This window comes from Xenopus laevis, chromosome 2S (assembly GCF_017654675.1).
Source record: "Xenopus laevis strain J_2021 chromosome 2S, Xenopus_laevis_v10.1, whole genome shotgun sequence".
Lineage (NCBI taxonomy): Eukaryota > Metazoa > Chordata > Amphibia > Anura > Pipidae > Xenopus > Xenopus laevis.
The window spans coordinates 127,437,657-127,460,579 of record NC_054374.1 but is presented as its reverse complement, the minus strand read 5'-3'; the positions used below and the strand labels follow the sequence as shown (position 1 = coordinate 127,460,579).

The 22,923-nt window shown below is 38.8% G+C and overlaps 1 protein-coding gene across 3 annotated transcripts in view; it reads right to left on the bottom strand.

Annotated features, from left to right (window-relative positions):
• The window catches only part of cacnb3.S (calcium channel, voltage-dependent, beta 3 subunit S homeolog), a 78,365-nt gene that overhangs the window by 43,216 nt on the left and 12,226 nt on the right, over window positions 1-22,923 (bottom strand). The window contains 1 exon segment of one of the 3 annotated variants that reach the window (NM_001085614.1): window positions 13,064-13,108. The exons of the other annotated variants lie outside the window; for them this stretch is intronic. Coding sequence (NP_001079083.1) covers window positions 13,064-13,108 — 45 coding nt within the window. 3 annotated transcript variants of the gene reach the window in all.

Here is a 22,923-nt window from a genome sequence, read left to right as displayed (position 1 = left end):
CCCCATGTCAGATTTCAAAATTAAATACAAATAATAATATATATATAAAAATATTATTAAAAAAATGCTCTTTTGAAAAACGGATTTCAGTGGAGAAGTCTGCTGGAGCAGCACTATTAACTGATGCATTTTGAAAAAACATGTTTTTCCACAACAGTATCCCTTTAATGTGTCTTTAACTGTATGTATCACTTAATATGGAATTGTTATTGTAACTGCCACTATACTGTGCTATTACCATGGCACACTTAAAATGACCATATAAGCACATTACTACTATGGCCTTTTCTAACTAGCTATTGACAATCACTAGATTATAGGATGTTCTAACCAATCCTTGTGGAATTCGGCATCCAAGCAATTAGCAGAATAAAATCAAAGCCAAAAAAACAAAGAAAAGGGTGCATTGCTACACCAGCGTATTGAGATCATTTTGTGTTATCTTAGAATCTGTAAAGAGTAAACATATTCTTTGGGGGTACATGGTATGAAATGGCTGTCAGCTGGGATTAGTCTTGCACCAGAAATCTTATCTGAGGCCATTATGACTTATTTTTTGTGCCAGGGTGTAATTAGGAAGGTCCTGCCTGTGGGATGGGAAAAGCATTAACACTGAAAGTTATTTATTATTCATGTGCTCCTGCTGAAAACTGCTAACATTAGCACGCGCCACATCCTCGTCTCCCAGCAAGCTCCCTGCATTCCACTGATGCCACGCTCAGCCCTTACCGAAAAGGGAACGGGCTGACAGTTTAATGTCTTGTGCTCTTTCATCTGACTTGTTTCCTTATTAGAAGGGATAATTGAATTAACTATTTCTCACCCGGTTGCCAAGCTACTAAGCCAGGAGATGTTCACTTGTTCGCTGATATTTTATTCTTAAAATAACTCAACAGAAGAATTGGAGAATTCTAAGAACACAATGTAAAGTACATTTTGCTAACAAATATATATGTCACCAATCACTTTGTTACGCCATAAATTCCATATCCCAGGAATATGCCCACTTAACCCACAGAGATAAGGCCAGGTAAATGGTTAGGAGCCAAAAGTGACATTTGCTGCAGTAAGTTTCCCGTACATTGGCCATGATCATATGTGATACAGCAGAGGACTTAAAAATGAGCCAAAAACCTTTGTTTTCAGAAAGCATATGACTTTAGGCAGAGAAAATGTTTAAGCTCTGTTTGATTGATATTGATAGCAGTCTCAGGTGTAGTGCTTCCCATGTTGGCTTGCCTTGGCTGCACAGGTTATCATTATTTATAAATACCTGGTTTTAGACCTGTTCCTTCAGGATGAGGCTGCAAGCAAGCAAACAGCATGTGAAGAATAGGAATGCATGCACAATACAGAAGAGAATAGTAGTGAATAATTACTATAATGTAGAAGTGTTGTGGAATGCCAATTGGGAATTTACTCAGCATGGGAATGTAGGAAAAAATGCTTGGAGGGTCTATTACTGTATCCTGCCTTTAACCAGAAGAGTTTCGCTTTCCAACAAGATGTGAATCCAATAATAACTTTTTTACTTAATGAAAGAAATTATATTTCTGATCAACTTTCCTGTGTACATTCCTTGCAAAATCTCAGAGGTTTCAAAGGTATTTGTACATGTTAGTCCTCCTGAAAGCTGTCTGCTAATTCCTAATATCTGCACCGCTGGTTAAGACTACTGAAGCAATGTTGCAGAAGACTGATGGTTACAGACAAGTGCTTTCCTGCATATTCCTGTGCTGGTTTAAGTGTTTCAGCACAGAGGAATGAAACACAGGCTACATTTCCTATGTGATTCATTGTGATGCAAGTTGTGTTCCACCTGAATAGCCACTGCAGGGGAACACAGGGAACACCGCCTGTTTGTAAGAGCCATAACAGATTAAAAAAAAACATGCAAGTCATTGTGAGAATTGACATTTAGTCTGGAGAAGAGCTGGTTTCTGCTACACTTAAATATTGCATGAATGACCCTTGTTCTTTAGCCAAACAAGTTACACTCCATAACATATCCAATACAAATGGCCTTTACCCTGTGCCCTGTACTACATCTTTTAATTGCAATAAGCTTACAATATACACAGTGGCATAACTACAGTATGGGGACCCCATGCAAATATTTTCCCCAAGCCCCCACCCATCACCTGGCCAAAATTACAGATTACCCTTTATTTTACCTGCGCTATAGGTCACCGATAGCTCCCCCTACAAAGGAAGCAGAATCGGGTCCCTTCTGGTTGTGGGAGCCTGCTTCCTCTGTAGTTACACAACTGAATCTAAGACTGTGCCTAAAGAACACCATTCATCCAAGTCATGATGTACGTCGATAAATCTAAAGCAACTCTCTAAATCTAAAATATAAAAAACATTTCACCACTCATCAGTGAAGCTTCTTCAGAACTGAATGGATTTAACTTGTGAGTTAAGCCACTAACCACTTCCTCTCTTAATTCTCTTCAAAGATTTGCTACAAAAAGTAAAAAATCAATTGGCACAAGGATCATGTCATTACACACTGAAGTGTGGGAGCCAATTTTCTTCTAAACTGATTCTAGAGCTTGCCTGTTCCTTCCGGATTGTGGTATTATTAAAGCTAATGGACTTTTCTCTTTATGATTAGCAAACATTTTGAATTGTTTCAGCAACAAGAAGCCCTGCAGGTTCTATACTATAGACTTTATCAAATAAAAGTAAAATGTGGACTATTAACTGTACTGTAAAGAGGAAATATTACAGAAATTAAAACTTAGCATACGCCTCATCATACTGAAATAAGAAACTTTCTAAATATAATCAATTAATTTTTGCATCTGTCTCTCTTCATTTTGTCTTCATGTAGGAGTTGGGAGTCTGATTCTGACTGACAGGACTGTTATATTTTTTTGGGCAGATTTATAAGAGCTCACTCCAGTAACTGATTCCAGCACAAACAAAATCTAACAAAATAACTGACTTTGGCAAAAATCATGAATGCAGAGAGGCAGGATTTCTGATGATATTAATAGAGTGAACTCAAATAAATCTTCTAGGAAAAAGGAGCCCCCTAAAGGCTATATTAGACCTAACTGTCAATCAGACTCTGACTAGTGATGAGCGAATTTGTCCCAATTTGATTCACCAAAAAATTTGCGAATTTCCCGAGAAATGGTGGAAAATTCACAAAACGCATTGAAGACAATGGGCGTCAAAATTATTTTAATTTCGACGTCCGCAACAATTTTTATACGCGCGACTATTTTGTAAAAATGCATTAAAGTCTATGGGCGTCCGAATAATTTTGATGCGCAACAATTTTTATGCGCGCGACTATTCTGACACGTGCTCACTAACTACGAATCCTGCATTAAGAGAGAATGAAGAGTCAGATGCAGAGAGGACGATCGTCAAGATTAACCTGACTATTTCAGAAACTGGTCAGAATTTTTAATTTACTATATTTTGTAATTTTCTTATTTCAGTATGACGAAGCTCATATCAAATCTTTATTTTCAAGATAGTTCCCTTTTAATCTTGATTGGAGTCCTAACATATTGTAAATCATACGCGACAGCCTTTATTAAGGTAAATCTGTTTCACTTTGTTTCTGAATCATGGAACTGTTCTGTCCTGTGCTGTCATCAAATGTCTGTATCTTTTCTTGATTAATAAAGGATCAGCTTTTATTGTGGGCACAGCTGATGGCTTATGGATGTAAGACCAGTGCCACTTATTTCCCAGAACTGCTATTGGAACCTATGCACAAATTCTAAAGAGCTCAAGCTCCGATGGATAAGACTTTATTAGATGTGCCTAATTACATTTTTGGAAGGTTGTGGACATGAGATTTCTTAAAACCGACTAGATGGCTGCGCGGTCCTAGTGCCCGCCTACACTTCCCCTTCCCAGCGCGCCGGCGAAAAAGCGCCGGCGCAGCTGGTGTCATTGAATGGGGACGCACACGTCCCCACAATGCAGCTGGGCAGCATGCCGCCCCTATTTTTTGCCGCCCTAGGCCCGGGCCTATGTGGCCTCGCCACAAATCCGGGCCTGCAGACCTAGAATACAATTTATTTGCAGCACAATTTAATTTAGCATAATTAAGCACATTTTATTATGAAAAAAAAATCTATACTGTCAGCAAATAATGACAATTATATTAACTTAATCTTTTTAAAGTTAAAGAAGTGTTATTTGTACTAAAATTGTGAAAGCTGATTTTTCTAAGGAAATTATTCTATAATAAGGGTCATATCACACCAGGAGGTACAACATATTTCTGCATTCCAGTAAAGCGGAGGTCTGACAAAGTAATTACATTATTTTTTTATAATGAAAGAAAATACAATTCTAAGCGACTTTCCATTATAGCTTAATTAAAAGTTTCAATGATTTTAAGGTTACTTGTAAATGAAATTGCAGCTGAAAGCAGTTTCTCTGTCCTGTACTGTTACTTTCTGAGTTGCCTGAAAACAGAAACACTAGGGGGGGGGATGTAATAAAAGTCGCAAAGAGAAGAACAATTTGCATAACTAAGAATAAAAATCTGCATTTCACAATGTAATATTCTTTATTAGACTGTTATTGCATTGCAAATTTTAATTGCATAATGTTCATTTTTAAGAAGCGCTTGAAGGTGGATTAATCCATTGGAGCAAACGTAACAACTTTTCAAGTTTTATTACATACACTGAACACTGGTGCAAACTATAAAATTGACAGTCTTTCTTCCACTGATGGAAGTGGTCACTATACAGTGCTACGCAATATGTTGGCGCTATATAAATACATGTTAATAATAATAATAATAAACAGTTTCTGGGTTTGCAATACTATTATGAATTTGCGCATTGCGAGTAGTTTTTCCATTACCAACTTTTATTGAATTCAGGGTTAGACTGGGGGGCCTGGGGCTTGCCGGGGCTGCTGTCTCATGGCCCACCCTCGTTTACCCTGCCACACCATCACCCCCTCCCCCCTGCACATTGTGCCAGCAAGTACTGTTAAGGTCAGTGCAGGAAGATTTTTGCAGGGAGTGGGTCTGGGCTGGCCCAGTCCAACCCTGATTACATTCCCCTATTGGGCTTATTTGACGTCTTCTGCATTTATGCCAATTTCCATGCAGTCATTTTTTCAATTAAAAGTACTTGCATCAAAATGCGCTTCTGTAACATATAGTTGCGCTCACAGCTGTACACATCACTTGCACACCACTTGAACACTGGAAATTAAGCCAAGCAGACTTTGAAAATATTAGGTGCAATAGTGTCTGATTTGCGACAAAGTACAAGCACAATTGGGCTAATTTTTACACATCTGATGCAATTGTGTCAGGTACAACCCCCTCTTGCAACTGTGATACAAGGGGAAACATTGTATTGTGGGTAAAACCATGGCTCGCCACCTAAGACTCCAGTTCCCACAATGCCATGCACACTTCTGTTATTATCCCTCTTCTCAGGTCTGTTCAAGGGGAACTAAAACAAAAATGAACATTTAATACAAGCTTAATCTCATGGAAATAAGCTTACTAAATTTAACCAATGAATAATTCTATACTATGTTTGAAATAACCAAGTTACTCATCATTATCCCTCTCAGCAGTCGGGATTTCTTCATGCAGCTTTATGTCGGTCATTTTGAAACAACTCAAATGCATTTGCTAGGTAAACGGAGAATACGCCAATGTATTTGCCCTAACTATCAATCAAATGCTGACTCAGACTGCTGCATGTAGAGAGAGACCGACAGCTTGGAGTAGAATATTGAAGAGGAACATGATTATTTCAGAAATGGTACAGAATTATAAATAATTCTAATAAGTTCAAAAACATGAAATATTTTGAAATTAGTGTAAATTGGAAAGTAGCTTAGAATACTTTTTTTAAACCAGGTTAATTAACTCCTTTCAAAATTAGCTCTGGTATGTGTGTATGTAATAGGGACGTTAGATTGTAAATTCTGCTGGGGCAGGCAATAATGAATAATCTGTGTAAATGCGTCAGTACTATACACATAATAATAATTAAACTTTTCTTCAAAAGAGCAAGGAAACTATATTCAGAGAAACTAGAAGCAACCCATGCATATTATGCCACATAGTTATCACAACTAAAAAAAGGATTTTTTCACTTTTTGGTTTAATAACTCAGAGATGGTAGAATCAATGGGCACAGTGAAAGAAATACACAGTCAGGGGGCTACCTCAAGAAATTCAGGAGAAATTAACAAGTCTACGGGGACCTTACACAACTTGAGAACAATTTTTCTCAGGCGTTTTTGTGCTGAGAAATAATAAATGTGAATAATTAAGGCACCATCGAAAAAAAGTGCTCAGTTTTCTCACTGCCAAGATCAGAGTTTTTTTAATTTTAATAAATGCATGCATTTTGTAATTTCATACATAGGTGAAATACCTTTTTATAATTACAACATTAAATTATATTGTCAAGAGTAATCCCATGGTAAAAGCAGAGGGAAACTGGCCTCAATAGCAGAATTTGCCTGCAGAACATTACTGCAACAAGAAAGGCTCAGAGTAATTCATATAGCTGGAATACACAAGTATTGGAGGCACAGAGATACAGTGCTATATTCAATCACAGGCTGCTCTAGTCCATATGGCATTCTCCAACAACCAACCATCTAATCTGGCAACAACAAGATTTATTTAGCACACTTGTGTTAACTGTTTGGCTTCCCAGCAACTTTTTACTTGTGAATGGCACCCCAACACATTTTCACTTTTAAATGTGGTACACAGGATAGGGTTCCTGTGATCTATGGTGTAAGTCACATAGTTGTCAAATCATGAGCCTTATTAGAATAGCTGCCCTTACAAAATCCCCTGAATTTTGGTTCTTGCTCCTAGAGTAATGGTTACTCAATTAGTCAGCTGCTCTGTTACATTCTCATCAACCAGTTTGCAAGAAAAACATTTTGGAATATGAAATTATGGGATCCTTTATTCAGAAACCTGTTATCCAGAAAAAGAATTACCTTTTTCTCTGTATTCATAAAACAGCACCTTATACTTAGATAATTAGACATAATTAATCCTTATTAGATGCAAAACAATCCTATTGGGTTTAATTTTTAAAAGAGACAAGGTATGGAGATCCAAATTACAGAAAGATACCATGAGCCACCAGGTCCTGTAGATAAGATACAGGTATGGCAACTGTTATCCAGAAAGCTCAATTTCCCATAGACTCCATTTTAAGCAAATAATTCAAATTTTAAAAATGATTCCCTTTTTGTCTGTTATAATAAAACACTACTTTGTACTTGATCCCAACTAAACTACATGAACAAAAAACAATCCTATTGGGTTTATTTGATTTTAAATGATTTTTCTTAGCAGACTTAAGGTATTGAGATTCAAATTACAGAAAGATTCTGGATAATACATACCCCTCACCTCTAAGACAGGCATGGGACATGTTATCCAGAATGCTTGGGACCTGGGGTTTTCCGGATAATGGATCTTTCTGTAATTTGGATCTTCATATCTCAAGTATAGTAGAAAATCGTAAAAATTAGATAAAAGGCCGGTTCTGCTTCCAATAAGGATTAATTATATCTTAGCTTGTTTTATTATTATAGCGAAAAAGGAAGTCAATTTTAAAAATGTGAATTATTTGATTATAATGCAGTCTATGGGAGACGGCCTTTCTGTAATTCAGAGCTTTCTGGATAACGGGTTTCCGGATAACGAATCCTATATTTTTTATTTTTCAAACTTGTGCATATATATATGAATAATAAGTCTACATTTGTTATATATGCTTGCGCACACACACTCTCTCTCTCTCTCTCTCCTGCACCAGATCACTAGTGCTAGTGAAATAAATGATGACCCATAATGCTTTTGTTTGAAGGTAATGACACTCTTCCCAGAGTAACCACACTCCTGTGCAGGCAGCTAAAGCCACTGTTTCACTATCTGTGTTTCAGATGTGTGCAGCTTTGTGACAGTAGATGGGATAATAAAAGCAGAAATAAGCAATGTGTTTGTGTTGAAATACAGTATATAGGCAGATGTATATCTCGATCAGTGATTGTGTGAAGATATATATAATAATTTGTACTTATTTTATGTATCAGTCATAGCCTATGACTGCCTTTTCTTATTTGTATTCCCTTTTACTCTTTTTTAACCTCATAACTCTTTTTTCGTTTCTTCAACAACATTCCCACTCACCTCCCCCTTATGCCCATGTGTTCTCTCTATCTCTCTCTGCCAAAGCTCAGCTGACACTATATCCCCCCATTCATTCCCTCGGTTATTTTGATTTTCTAATGCAGGAGAGGCACAACTTAGTGGGGGCCCATGGTCTAAACCCCCCTGGAAATAGAGAGAGAGTATGTGTGGGAGGCAGAAAGCATGTGTGTGTTTACAGAGAGAGGGTGCAGAGAAAAATATAATGTATTTGTGTGTGTGGGGGGGTGAGAAGTATATGGAAGAGAGTGAAGGGGGCAAGGAGGTTTGCATGTGAGCAAAGAAGAAATTTATTAATATATAAGGGAGAGTTAATTAGCTGCTATTATTCAGGATCTGGATCTGATATTCAATGATGGATTCAACTACCATACACTTTTTGTTATGTATCAGAGAGCACGTGTTCATAATGTTGAAACAGTGATGGGGTGCAAATTTTTTTTAAACTGGTTCCACTAGAGGACGGGCATGTGCCCCCACCTTACGATCCTCAGTATACTGTAGATCATGCCAGAATATTTACTGCCTCCTTTAGAAAAGTTTTCCTTTTACTTTTAAGTAAGAAGAATTGTGTGTGATGTGAATCAAACAGAACAAACACAGTACACTTATGTTTATAAAACAGTATAATATGCAGAGGTTACAGTCCAAGGGGGTAATCCAAACTTGCCTCTCATGTCCACTCGTCAAGAAAATGAAGAGTGGGAGGCATTTATGTTATTTTGTATCTTTATCATAAAGAAGGAATCCGTATACCTACTGTAGCAACACATTGTTTATATAATATACATTTTCTTATATTACCTTCTTGCATTTGTTATTTTGACCACAAATTATACAGCACAATAGGCACTGCAATAATATCCAGCAGTTTTTTTTTTGAAAATGTGATATAAAGGGTAATGAAAAAATTGCTGCAACTGTGTAGTAGCAATGGCAAACCAGTAAAATGAAACTTAGTTGTTTATGGATTCACTGCATTTTTTACAAAAAGGGGCCTATTTACCGATTCAATTCAGATTTGATATTCAAAGAGAATATCAATATGCAAATATATAGTATTTTTTTTTAAGTCAATTAGTAAGGGTACATTTTTCAAAATTTGAATTTCCCTGGACCTGTCCGTATCCCTCACTCCTCCCACCAGAGAGAATATATGCTCTCCAATGTTAGTCACAGTGGTGCATACTGAATTATACAGGTATAGAACAGGCTTGTCATCACTGTGTTTTCTCCATGATTTCCAGCCAGCTCTGTTGTGAGCAGAATCCAACTGTCAGGGCAGTGGCATAACTAGATGATACTTGGCCCCACAGAAAATTACATTTGGGACGCCAAAACATTGGTAAATATATTCTACCAATATAGATTAAAAGTTCTCATTAATTTGGGTCTTACTGAGCCCTCTACAAAGAGGCAGGTTTGCTTCCTCTTTGCTTACGCCCTTGGTCAGGGGACAGGCAACTCACCGTTTACACTGTAGCATAAAATATACAAGCTCAGAGTACATTTCTACTCCTCACACTGTATCTCTGCATCTTAAAATTTTTACCTGGCCTGCCATCCCCATTCCCAATTCCCCCAGTCTTTCTACAACTGGATTACTAAATAGATGAACGGAATATTCTCCTGTATTATTGTCCACTTAGTTGTCTCCGGGTCACATCAGTGTTAAATCTATGGTGCTGTTCACATTTGCAGTTTTATCTGTGATAATTGCATGGAGTTGCAGTCATATTTGGTTGCTGTTGTGTTGCAGGTAGATCAATTGAACAGATAGTTTCTCAAGATTCATTTGCAAAGATTTGCATATTTCCCTGCACTAGTTATTTCTGCTTCATCAACTGATGTGCAGATTCACTCAATTGCATTCATTTGCACAAACCTGAACTGAGCTGCCCATGGTCTCCAGCACACAAACAGGCTAAAAATAGATTCTGTTGCTTCCTGTGAGCTAAGTGAGCACTACAATCTGCAGTTAGTGCAGCGAGGCCACAACAACTAATGTAACCTAGACAATTACACAATAGAAGAAGAGTACAGCCAGTGCATAATTGAGGAAGAGTACAACCTGATGAATGAGGAACAGTACAGTCAGAGCATGATTGAGGAAGAGTATAGCTGAGCATGATTGAGGAAGAGTACAGCCCGAGCATGATTGAGGAAGATCACAGCTGTGCATGAGGAAGAGTGCGGCCTGCTCATGAATGAAGAAAAGTACAGCTGTGCATGAATGAGGAAGAGTACAGCCATAGCATGATTGAGGAAGATCACAGCTGTGCATGAATGAGGAAGAGTACAGCAAGAGCAGTGGTGTAACCAGATATAACTGGGCCCCACAGCAAATTATTTTTCAGACCCCCAAAATGTCTAGAGGTTGACATGCTTTACCAATATTTATTGAAATAGTATATGAATTACGGCCTTGTGGGGCCCCTATAGCTCCTGGGACCCCTGCTGCAGGGTATGCGCATGAATGAATGAGTCCAGCCAGAGCATGATTGAGGAAGAGTACAGCAGGAGCATAATTAAGGAAGAGTCCAGCCAGAGCATGTTTGAGGAAGAGTACAGCAGGAGCATAATAAAGGAAGAGTCCAGCCAGAGCATGATTGAGGAAGAGTACAGCAGGAGCATAATTAAGGAAGAGTCCAGCCAGAGCATGTTTGAGGAAGAGTACAGCAGGAGCATAATTAAGGAAGAGTCCACCCAGAGCATGATTGAGGAAGAGTACAGCAGGAGCATAATTAAGGAAGAGTACAGCCAGAGCATGATTGAGGAAGAGTACAGCTGCACATAAGAGTACATGAGTGCATTATTGAGGTAGAGTACAGCTGCACATGATGAGTTCCGCCAGAGCATGACTAATGCATGTAGAAAATATGGTGGGGGTTCTATTTATAAAAGTGCACCTGAATGAAAGTTTGGAATAAACTCAGAACAAGGCAATTTTTTCCAGCCTCTGCCCCATAACAGCATAACAGGGAAGGATAAATATAAAAATACAGCACACAAGATGCATATGGCAATAAGAAGCCCACTGCAGACAGTTCCACTTTTTCCAATATGTACTCTGTATCAGCCTAGGACATAAGCCCAGTGCAGACACTGCCACAGCTCAGCAAGTCTACTGGATTAGCCACTACCCTGTGCCAGTGCAGCGAAGAAAGCACATGAGCAACAGAGCTAATGGTACAGAATCCCAGCCAACTTCATCTGCCAGTGACAGTAGGAGCAAAGCCACTTGTGCTATAATAATCATAGGGCGTAACCATTGCTGTGCTGCGCAATCAGTTCTGCTACTCAGTTGCCTTAGGAACCCTGATATGAGACGTACTCACTTATCCCCAGCTATCACAATGCACACTGCCCTGACCCCATTACATGCCTCTGCTTGACCTCATCATCATTTTCATTGACACATCCAGACATGTGGGGCTTGTTAGCACCCTGTTAATTGCTTGATTTCATCAGCAGCCATAAAAACAGGCCTGAGTCCAGCAAAAACACAGCAATAAATATTTTATTGGTTTCGCTAAACCATCACTAGTGTTGACTTATAAAGGCTGTGAGCCATTTTGCAGTGCTTTTTATAAACACAACCTAATGAGACAGAGGGCCCCATAGGGGATAGTACTTCTCCACTGTCAATACACAAGGGAAGGGGAACCTGAAATGTTCCCAATGTTACTGAACTACAACTCTCACAGCCTGTAGAGAGCACAAAGTTGCCACCGCAGCCTTTTTGAAACAGGACACGTATGATATCGAGAAGAAAAATGGTTAATAATTGGAATGAAGACTGTACTGAAACCTATTGCAGGCTGCAGGAGGCATCTAAAGTAAGGGTTAATTAACCATTTAGCACATTGATTTAATTTGTCAGCTTTTAAAGAGGTGAGGTGGCAACTATTGTAGGGCTGCAGAAACAAAACAAGGTAAATGAATGCCAGTCACTGGCACAAACAGCACATTATAATTAGCACCATTAAGAAGTGATATTTCAGCAATGCTCAGCAGCAGAAAAGCAACTAATTAGTACAGAAAATGTATACGTAGTCACACAACATATGCACAATCTGGCTGCGCTCCATCCTCTAACATCTGTACAGCCAGAAGGTACAGGCTCCTGTTTCTTATACATTCAGCACCGCACAGCATTTAAAGGGGCAGTGCAGTATATTTGCAGTTCAGGTATGGAACCTATTATCCAGAATGCTCAGGACCTGCGGTTTTCCAGATAAAATTTGGGTCTTTGTACCTTAAGTCTAGAAAATCATGTAAACATTAAATAAACCCAACAGGCTGGGTTTTCTTTCAATAAGGATTCATTCTGTCCTAGTTTGGATCAAGTACAAGGTACTACTTTATTATTACAAGGAAAAGGGATTTTCCTCTGCAAGGAAATTTGGAAAAAATGGAGTCTATGGGAGACGACCTTTGGATAATGGGTTTCCGGATAACAGATCCCATAGCTGTACTGCATGTGCATATATTTGTATGTAGGATGATACTTACATTTAGTCATTGAAATGACTAAGAACAGAATGCTCAGTAGTGGCGCTGAAACAAGTTTTAATAAAATGAATACTTTTAAAAGCCATGTATGTTATTCATCTGGCATAGTGATACTAATTAGATAACCCAGGATGTTTATGACGTTGGGTAACAACATTACTGTTCGATTGTCAAGGCCATAAAAGTAATAAATCACATAGTACATTGCCTGTCAGGGGTACTGGGGTTCTCTCATCTCAAACTGCTATAAAGTCCCAGCAAGCAGCAGTTATGGAGGGGCTAGAGAGGCTTGTCAGAGACACTCACATTGGTACAGCATGGAAGAGTCTCTTCCTCTGGAACTCCCTCACTTACCACTTCTGAGTCTTCAATTCCATGGAGATACAGGTCCTCGTACATAAGGATTCCAGTGTGTGGGGGGAAGGAAAGGCAAAGGTGCAATTAGATCCAATGGTGATGTATTATCCCTCCTATGAAACCCAGGAGCTGACACACAGGGAGAGCAGAGAAGCAGAAGCTTGCAGTATTGCCTGGATGTGGTCCCACCCTGGATGCTGAAATAAGGAAACCAGGAGGTTTCTCTGAGCCTAACAATCAGGCAGGGGAACAATAGCACCCACCCACCAGCCCTTCCCCGTCACACACACGGATGTCTCATCTGATTGGCAGAGCATCTCTTCCCTGGAGTGTGAGGCTTCACAGCTGGGAGGCTGCTGGAGAGAAGCACCTGCTCACGACTGCTGCTATTAGCACATTAGCTCTGCTCTTCCCTATTCCTCTGTCCATATGCTTTTACCCATGCAACTAGTGCAGCCCCCTAGGGATCTCGCACACAAGCGTTGTGTGGAGCTTTCGTGCGTTCCACCACGAGGGAAGCATAAATTAACGTAGCCCAGTATTTTCTGATCAGATTGTACTCACTGTGCCATTGGTAAGCGATGAACATTACAGGTTTCAATGCAACATAAGGGCTTGAAGGGCTAGTCCTTTAATCTCTGAGATGCCCTGAGTTGGATTTTTTGCCTTATTCCTTTACGACTCACTGCATCTACAGACCAGGGTCACTAAATAAATTATTCTCAATGTTACAGGTATGGGGCCTATTATCCAGAATGCACGGGACCTGGATAACGGATAACAGATCTTTCCGTAATTTTGGATCTTCATATAGAAAATAATGTAAACATTAAATAATCCCAATAGTCTGTTTTTGCTTTCAAATAAGGATTCAATATATCTTTGTTAGGATAAACTACAAGGTACTGATTTATTACTACAGAGTAAAAGGAAATAATTCTTTAAAAAGTAGGATTATTTTATTATAATAGACAAAAGCCATGAATATCTTGTAAAGTATATCCTTATAAACGGTGAGTTCTGATGTCATCAGTTATAAACAGTGAGTTCTGATGTCATTTCTGTCACGACTCACTGAAACTTGTGTATTATAATAAATAAATTACCCCCAGTTGCAAAATATGAGGATATTAAAAGTTACCTCGGAGTTCCATGACCAAGGCCTCGTGTTTTTATATGGTCATGAAACTCCTCGGTAACTTATAATATCCTTATATTTTACAAGAGGGGGTACTTTATTCACTATATAATGGAGTCTATGGTAGACAGCCGTTCCTTTATTCGAAGCATTCTGCATAACTGGTTTTCAAATAATGGATCCCATACCTGTACTAGCCCTTATTTTATGCTACTGATGCACCATTAACTGGCTGACATGGGGAAATTGGCACAGGAATAGTACATGCAAATCAGTCGGGATGGGGGGGGGGGAACCATAAATGTACTAATAATCATATGAAACTTTATATATTGGTACATGTATGGCTGAACACTTTCACTATACTTCCGGTTTGTACACTAAACACATAATAAGACTTACAAGGCTGGGTAACAATGATTAAGTATTTAGAAACATCAACAACATTTTGATAAGGAAAGTTTTAGACCCAAGTTAATAAATTTCACTAACTATAGGAAGATGACAATAATTATATGAAGAGAAATAACAGCTGGCTAGAGTTGATGGGGGAAGAGCTTGAAGTCATATTATGTTTTTACCTTCTTGGATCAAGCATTAACTACAAAGCATCCAACCAAGAAATAACCAGCTGTATTTGGAGAACAAGAAGGACTAACAATCTTCTAATGTTCAAACATAAAATTAAGAATAAAGATGAGAACATTCCAGGCAGTGTGTTTTCTTTATTTCTGTAATAACTGGGCAATAAAGAAGCAGAGCATGAAATGTATTAAGTACTGATATCTTTGAGTTTTATAGGCAAAAACTTGAGCAAACTGTGGATGACAAAAAAAACACCAAGCAGACCCTTAAAGAAATCAAAGTTATCCTTCCACTTAATGTGCAAATGACTGGAATGTAGTTGTCCTGTTTTGGGCAATATATTACAAGACCCAATTTACTGGGGGGAGAATTATGCATAAAAGAGTTAAAGGACCAGTAACATCAAAAAATTAAATAGTTGTAAAGTAATAAAAATATAATGCAGTGTTGCCCTGCACTGGTAAAACTGCTGTGTTTGCTTTAGAAACACTACTATTGTTCATATAAATAAGCTACTGTGTAGCCAGGGGGCAGCCATTCATAGCAGAAAAGGTTCAGGTTAAACAGCAGATAGCAGATAAGCTCTGTAGAACATAATGTTATCTGTTATTTTTTTAAAAAAAAAAAAAAACTACTGTTATCCCCAACTGGAATGTGGGCTCTATTAGTCCGCACTTTTGGTTGGGGATAACCTTTTTTACTCAACAGGTGCCCTTTAAATAGGCCAGCATTTGAGAAAAAGGTTTGGTGAGTTTTGTCTGGGTTTTTTTTGGCTCTCATTTTTTCCCCCCTTACCTCGCAAACTAGTAAATAGGCCTCCGGGTCACAGGTTCTTAACCTGTATGCCAAACTTTAGACGTTTTTACCCAACAGGTGCCCTTTACGAAAAAAAAAACCAAACATTTCTTAAAAAAAAAAATCACACACCCGCAAGAAACACATTGCTCCATTAATTTTGAGGCTAAAAAACTCAGATGTTTTAATAAATAATAACATTTGAAAAAAACGTTTACATAAATAACGTTTTTCTATTGAACCTCGCCAGCTTTTACTTTTCCTGAGTTTTTTCTACTGTTTATTCTAGATTGTAAAGAATATTTTCTAGAATTTTTACGTTTTTTTATGCAATAATTTAATAGGCATTTTATGTTATGAAAGACTAATAATACTAATAGAAAAGACAGTTGTAGGTTATGTTTTGTTCATTACAACAACTGCCTTTTGAATAGTTAAAGTATGACTGCCAGTGTCAGGTTAAAAGGTGTAGGGCTCCATCTGCTGGACATATATGGATTGATGGACATTGCAATATTACTGTGGTTGTTTCATTGTAGTTATTTATTTCTAAAGTTCGACCATAATTTCCTGCACCAAAAAATGCAGCAAATATTCCAATTGCATATATAAAACATGTTTGCTCAGACAATTAATAGGACTGGTATTAGAAAGGAGGCTATAAAAAAAAAGGATTTGGCCCCTGTTTGAATAGGGCAATGATAAATCAGGGTTGTCTAAACTGCAGCCCTAGCTGTTGGGGGATTACAGCTCCCAGTATCCTCAGATGATGTGTGTTGTAGTCCAAAAACATCTAGAGGGCTGCAGATTGGACATTCCTGATGCATGCAATGAAGATATCTCATATATCTCTTTTTTTCTTGGCAAATGGTCTCTCTCCCCAACCCTACAAGCAGAATTAAAGAAACCTGTCTGGAAAAATCTACCAAATATGTTTCGTATAGAATGTATTGCTCATCTGTAAATAAACTTTTAGAATGATATTCTGAGATCATTTGCAATTGGTTTTATATTTTAATTTGTGGTTTTTCAGTTATTTAACTTTTTATTCAGCAGCTCTCCAGCTTGCAATTTCAGCAATCTGCTAGGGTCCAAATTATCTTAGCAACCATGGATTGATTTGAATAAGAGACTGCAATATGCATAGGAGAGGGTCTGAATAGAAAGATGAGTAATACAAAGTAACAATAACAACAAATGTGTAGCCTTACAGAGTTTGTGGTTGTTTTTTCAGATGAGTTAAGTCAGGGGTGCCCAAAAGGTAGATGAGGATCTTCCAGTAGACCTTTAGCTGGTGATCAGTAGATCCCAAGACACTGTCAACAAACAGCTTGTCTAATCTCCCTCCTATTCATGCTTTTCAACAGATTTTAAGTTTACATAAGAGATAGTTTTTTGTTAAATACAGCAATATACATTTTCTCACATATCAATATTTAAGTAATATTTTCCATGGAAAAGAATGCTTAACCTTGACCTCACATTAGTCAAGAATGGGCGCTCCTGAGTTAAGTGGTCCCAATTTTAAAGCTGGAAAGAGCTTCAATTCGAAAACTATAAAAAAAGAAAAGATGAAGGCCAATTGAAAAGTTACTTAGAATTTGTCATTCTGTGACACAATAAATGTTAATTTAAAGGTGAACCACCTCTTCAAAAACTGACTTTTAAGATTATATGAAAAATGTGAGTTAATAACTGGCTTCAGTGAATGGCTGATTGTAAGTGAGTTTGTAGTGTGCCTTTACTCCATACACCCATTTGTGCAAAATATACTAAGGTGCTGAGGCAAGTTGCATAGGTGCAGCTGCCCATAGTAATCAGATCGTTGCTTTTATTGTCTGCCTGGTTACAAACTGAACAAAACTAGAGAAACTGACCTGGTTAGGATGAGATGGGTAAAATGAGCCAAAAACACATGCAGTGTAAAGCCTTCTGAAAACAGAAGGTATTTACATGTCTCATGCTGTACACATAGCACTGCCTAAACACCAAAAATAAGATTTTAACATAATCACTCCTTTATGTTCCAATAGACAACTATGCATGCAGAACTGCTGGTTTTATAGCACAGAGCCCTATATTCAAACTTACAGACTGTTTCAATCTTGTTAGATCTCATCAGTATAAAGGCTCTTACTCACTGGCGTTCTGACCTGCGCTCCCCTGCGTTCCATTTTTTGGCGTTCAGCCGCAGGGGAGCGCAGGAATAGACGCATGTCATTATTTCAAATGGGGCTGTACTCACTCAGGCGCGTGTAGGCGCCGAACGCAGGAAAAATGCAGCATGTTGCGTCTCAACCTGCGTTCGGCGCCTACACGCGCCTGAGTGAGTACAGCCCCATTTGAAATAATGACATGCGTCTATTCCTGCTCTCTCCTGCGGCTGAACGACAAAAAACGGAACGCAGGGGAGCGCAGGTCAGAACGCCAGTGAGTAAGAGCCCTAAGATATTGGAACATGGCTTCTGAGTGGGTAGGACTTGGAGAACAAAACTAATCACACTTGGACTATTTAGCAATTATCTCAAGCTCTTAAAGGAACAGTAAAACAAACAAAAAATGAAAGTGTTTTAAAGGAATGACAATATCATGTTGTGTTGCCCTGCACTGGTACAACTGGTGTGTTTGCTTCAGAAGCACTTGCCTAAGTAAGCTTATGTGTAGCCATGGGGCAGCCATTCAAGCACAGGACACAGTAAATAACAGGTAAGTTTTTAAGAATCCCATTGTATACTACAGAGCTTATCTGCTATCAGTTTTTTTTTTAGCTTTGAATGGCTGCCCCTGTGGCTACACAGCAGTTTGTTTATATAGTAATAGTAATGTTTCTAAAACAAGCATCCCAGCTTTACCAGTGCAGGGCAGCAAGACATTATATTTTCACTACTTTAATGCCGTTTCATTTTTCTTTTATTAGGGATGTGCCAACCAAAGTTGCTGAATGAAACACTGTTGAGATTTGTGTTTCTTGCAGCAAAATAAAGTTTGGGTGTAATTTACAAAGTGCTACAAACAGGCACAATCCACCATTTACCCTGCCCCACACTTGTCTTGATGTCCTGTGTTTGCCCTATAAATACAGCTCTGCCCAATGACAACATTTCCAATCTGGTGCTAATTGCAAAGCACAGCCAGACACAAAGGGGCATGCTCTAGAACAGGGATCCCCAACCTTTTGAACCCATGAGCAACATTCAGAAGTAAAAGGAGTTGTGGAGCAACACTACCATGAAAAATGTTCTTGGGGTGCCATATAAGTACTTTGATTGGCCATTTGGTAGCCCCTATGTGGATTGTCAACCTACATTGAGGCTCTGTTTGGCAGTGCACCTGGTTTTTATGCAACCAAAACTTGTCTCCAAGCCTGGAATTCAAAAACAAACTCCTGCTTTGAGGTCACTGGGAGCAACATCCAAGGGGTTGGAGAGCACCATGTTGCTCACGAGCTACTGGTTGGGGATCACTGCTCTAGAACAACGATCACTAACATTTTTGACCCGTGAGCCACAAATATATGTAAACAGATTTGGAGAGCAGCACAAGCATGCAAAATGTTCCTGGGGGTACCAAATAAGGGTTCTGACTGGCTATTTGGTAGACCATATGTGGATTGGCAGCCTGCAGGAGGTTTTTATCCAACCAAAAACTTGCCTCAAATCCAGGAATTCAAAAATAATCCCCTTATTTGAGGTCACTGGAATTAACATCCGGGTTCTGAGCCACTGGTTGGGAACTGCTGCTCTTGCACATATGTACCAGGTCAAAGTAAATTACCCTTTTGTGTGTAATTATAACTATACTATTCCTTAATCTACTGCACAATCTACCTGAGGTTTAGGTATGTTTTACAGGCAGTTTCCCCTGTATATGGACACCTAAGTAGTTTAATTCACCCAGGCAGCTATGGCTCTTTTCCTGGGTCCATGTATGTTCAAGGTTTGTCCACTAGGTGACAGAGTGTAAATGTTTAAAAGGAAAAACGCACGTGCTCAGGGATCTTTTCCTGTATCCCACCTTCAGGGGAGGTGGGGACAGGAGTCGGTCTGAATATTGTCAGGCTCAAAAGCAAGGAAAGTTTTATTTAGTACAAGAAGTTTATGTAATAGTTGCTCTAGGAGCAAGAGATAGTGGCACATTTAGTGAGCACCTTTCTCCAACAAGGAAAGTAGTTTGGGTTGCGGTGATCAAGCCGCCAGACAGGGACACGAGTGGGTGAGCTCAGGAGCAGGGACTGTGCCAAGGAGCATGATACCCTGTGCGATCTCTAATTCAGGGGAAAATCATCAAGAAAGGTAGAGTCCTGCGCAGGTGTATTTTTGAAACCCGACCCATACTCACAACCCACATCCAGAATCCGCAATTTGACCCACATGTTTCCACTACCCAACCACCAATAGGCCAACTAACCTCCAACCGGAAGTGACATCACATTTGCCCGGAAGTGCTGTCACTCTGGCAACAAATCTTCACAAAAGAATTAAAAACTGGAAGAACCACAAGGGAGGGTGGGGTGATCAAGCCCGCCCCTTTGTTGGGTACCCAGACTGGTAACCCGCAGACTGCCCGCACAGCCAAGGGATCGGGGACTTTTTGCCCAAAACCTGACCCGATGCAGAATCTACTTGCAATATCCTAAAGTGTGAAGGTTTTCCACTGATTGCTATGAATGTACTGAAAGATACTATTACCTGAAAGCGTTAATCAAGATTACTGCCTGTTCAATAAATAAGTTCTTGGTTTGAAGCAACCCCTGGACTGCTGTTATTTCCAAGCTGAGTTATCTGTGCACCAGGAGACACGCAGGACCCACCTGAAGGTAATGTGCTTAAAGGGGCCATTACACATTGCTGAGAGTTGCCAGTAGCCTCGGGTGCCCGGATACACTGGCAGCAAGTCACACTACAAACACTAATTAAATGGAGTCTAGTGAATCATGTAATGAAGCTGAAACTGGCATCTTGTGTAGTGTTTTATCACTGCTAAAGGGTGTTTGTGGGCACTTACTGTCTGCACAATACAGTTCGGCAACATCTTTATTCAGTCAGATTGGGAAATTATTTGTGCAACACTATATATTTTTCTAAGCTGTTGTTAACAGAGAACCACACATATATATCTGGAATTGTAGGGTGCAAAACAGAAATCATAACCAACCTGACCCCTAAACAGCAAAAGCCCAGTACTACATACTGTTTATTATTATGCCACCTACTCTTTATGACATAGTTCATCACCAACAACATATTCACCACCAACCTAAAGTGCTCAATAGAACTAATAACTGATCTGACCTCCAAACTGCCAGAAACAGCGCTACAACATACATAGAACTCTATTCTACCTCCTATTACTGTTTATTGTTCCACCTACTCATTATGACATAGTTCATAACCAACCTCTTCTGTGATCAACGTAATTAAACATTATCACTGCCACTTATAAACATTACTAGGATACATTGTTTATTTGCAACAGGCAGACCTATATGTATAATGCTGCCTACATATACCTACAACATATATATGTGCAGATTTGGTTGGCTAGTTTGGCTAATTTTCTGGTGTAATATGATTAAGTAATTTATTTGATTAATAAAATTGCACTTACGAGGCAAGAGTGACCAGCTTAACACAGTTTCCTCAGAAGCTTGTGTTCAAGCTGGCATGTCCCAAACAGATACCCTCCAAATTTTGTTTGGTTTGATCAATCTCAAAAGTAACTGTGCTGTTTGTGACAGATAATAACGGGACTTAGACACTAGTGCTGTATTTCTGTCCAATTCCAGTTTGCCACCCTAGGTACCCCCACAATATTCCAACTGCATACATGTGCTATTGGTTAGTCCACACCAACAACAACTGCACCCCTCACCCTCGCAGCTCTGCCGTTGGATTTATACATTTTTATATAGGCACTCCAGGGTTTCTGCTTTAATGCCTCCTCCCTATAGGTGCTTGGGTGCACATATATATATATATATATATATATATATATATATATATATCTATATATATATATATAGATATATATATATATATATAGATATATATATATATATATATATATAGATATATATATATATACTATATATATACGGTATATATATTTATATATATACACATTATAAGACCCTTTTACGTACAAAACGTTATCTTACTGGACTTTGAATTTGACCCTACATCAGGTTTTATGTCTTGGGATTAACCTGGATTTGCCTCCATCGATATTATGGCCACAGCACAAAGTGCTTTATAAAACACTGGGCAAATTTGCACGTGAACAGTGACTCATAGCAACCAATCCGTGAATGGCTTTTTTTTTTTTAGCCAGCTGCAGGTTGAACAATGAAAGCAAACATTGGATTGGTTGCCATGGATTACTGCCCAGAAGCAAATTTGCCAGTTTTTTAAATGAGCCTAAAGCTGGCCATAGATGTTGAGATTTTTAAAAGATCCGATCCTCATCGTGAGACCACGATTTTCTCGGAACGATCGTACGAATTGACCATCAACTAAAAAGACCAATTTGGCAGGAAAACAAAGGGGAGCTGCCTGCTTGGCCCTGAAAACATAGATAGATTGCACTGGGACCGACAAAGATTTTTTGACCTGGCCGATTAATTTCCTGACAGATGTCGGGCGAAAAATCGTAAGATGTTCGATTGTTCAAATCCCACTAACCGCACGATAATTTCGAAGGATTGGTCAGACTTCGCTAAAATCGGTCGTTCGGCAAGAAGAATCGTTGTGTCTATGGGGAACTTAACACTGAGCGAAAGGGAACGCCGTACATTTCAAATGGGGGTCATTGACTATAATAATAAAAAGCTAAATAACTTAAAAACCACAAATAGAAAATGAAAAACAACTGCAAACTGTCTCAGAATATCACTCTCTACATCATACTAAAAGTTCATTTAAAGGATTACAACCCCTTTAATATGGTTATTACTGGCTTTGTCAATATATTGGTGTACCACCTGCGCTACTTTTATTCTACTGACCAGTAGAATCTGAAATGGCTTAATTCTGTTGGCTAGCATGAGATTCATTATGGGGCTCTTAACAGTCTTGATTTAAGTGGTATGTTGTATGCCTGTCAAGTGCTGCATCATAACTTATTTATTCTTAGACATTCAAAAGCTTTCAGTATATCTATTAAATATTGCAGCTTGAAATGCAGAATAGTTTCTGTGAAACAGTGGCACAGTTATTACTGTTATCATATTAAGACGTATACATATTCTTCAGCACTGCGGTTAATACTGTACATTGAACATACACATTAGATACAAAAATACAGCTGATTAACAATACTAAAAGTACAGAGGGCCCTGCTC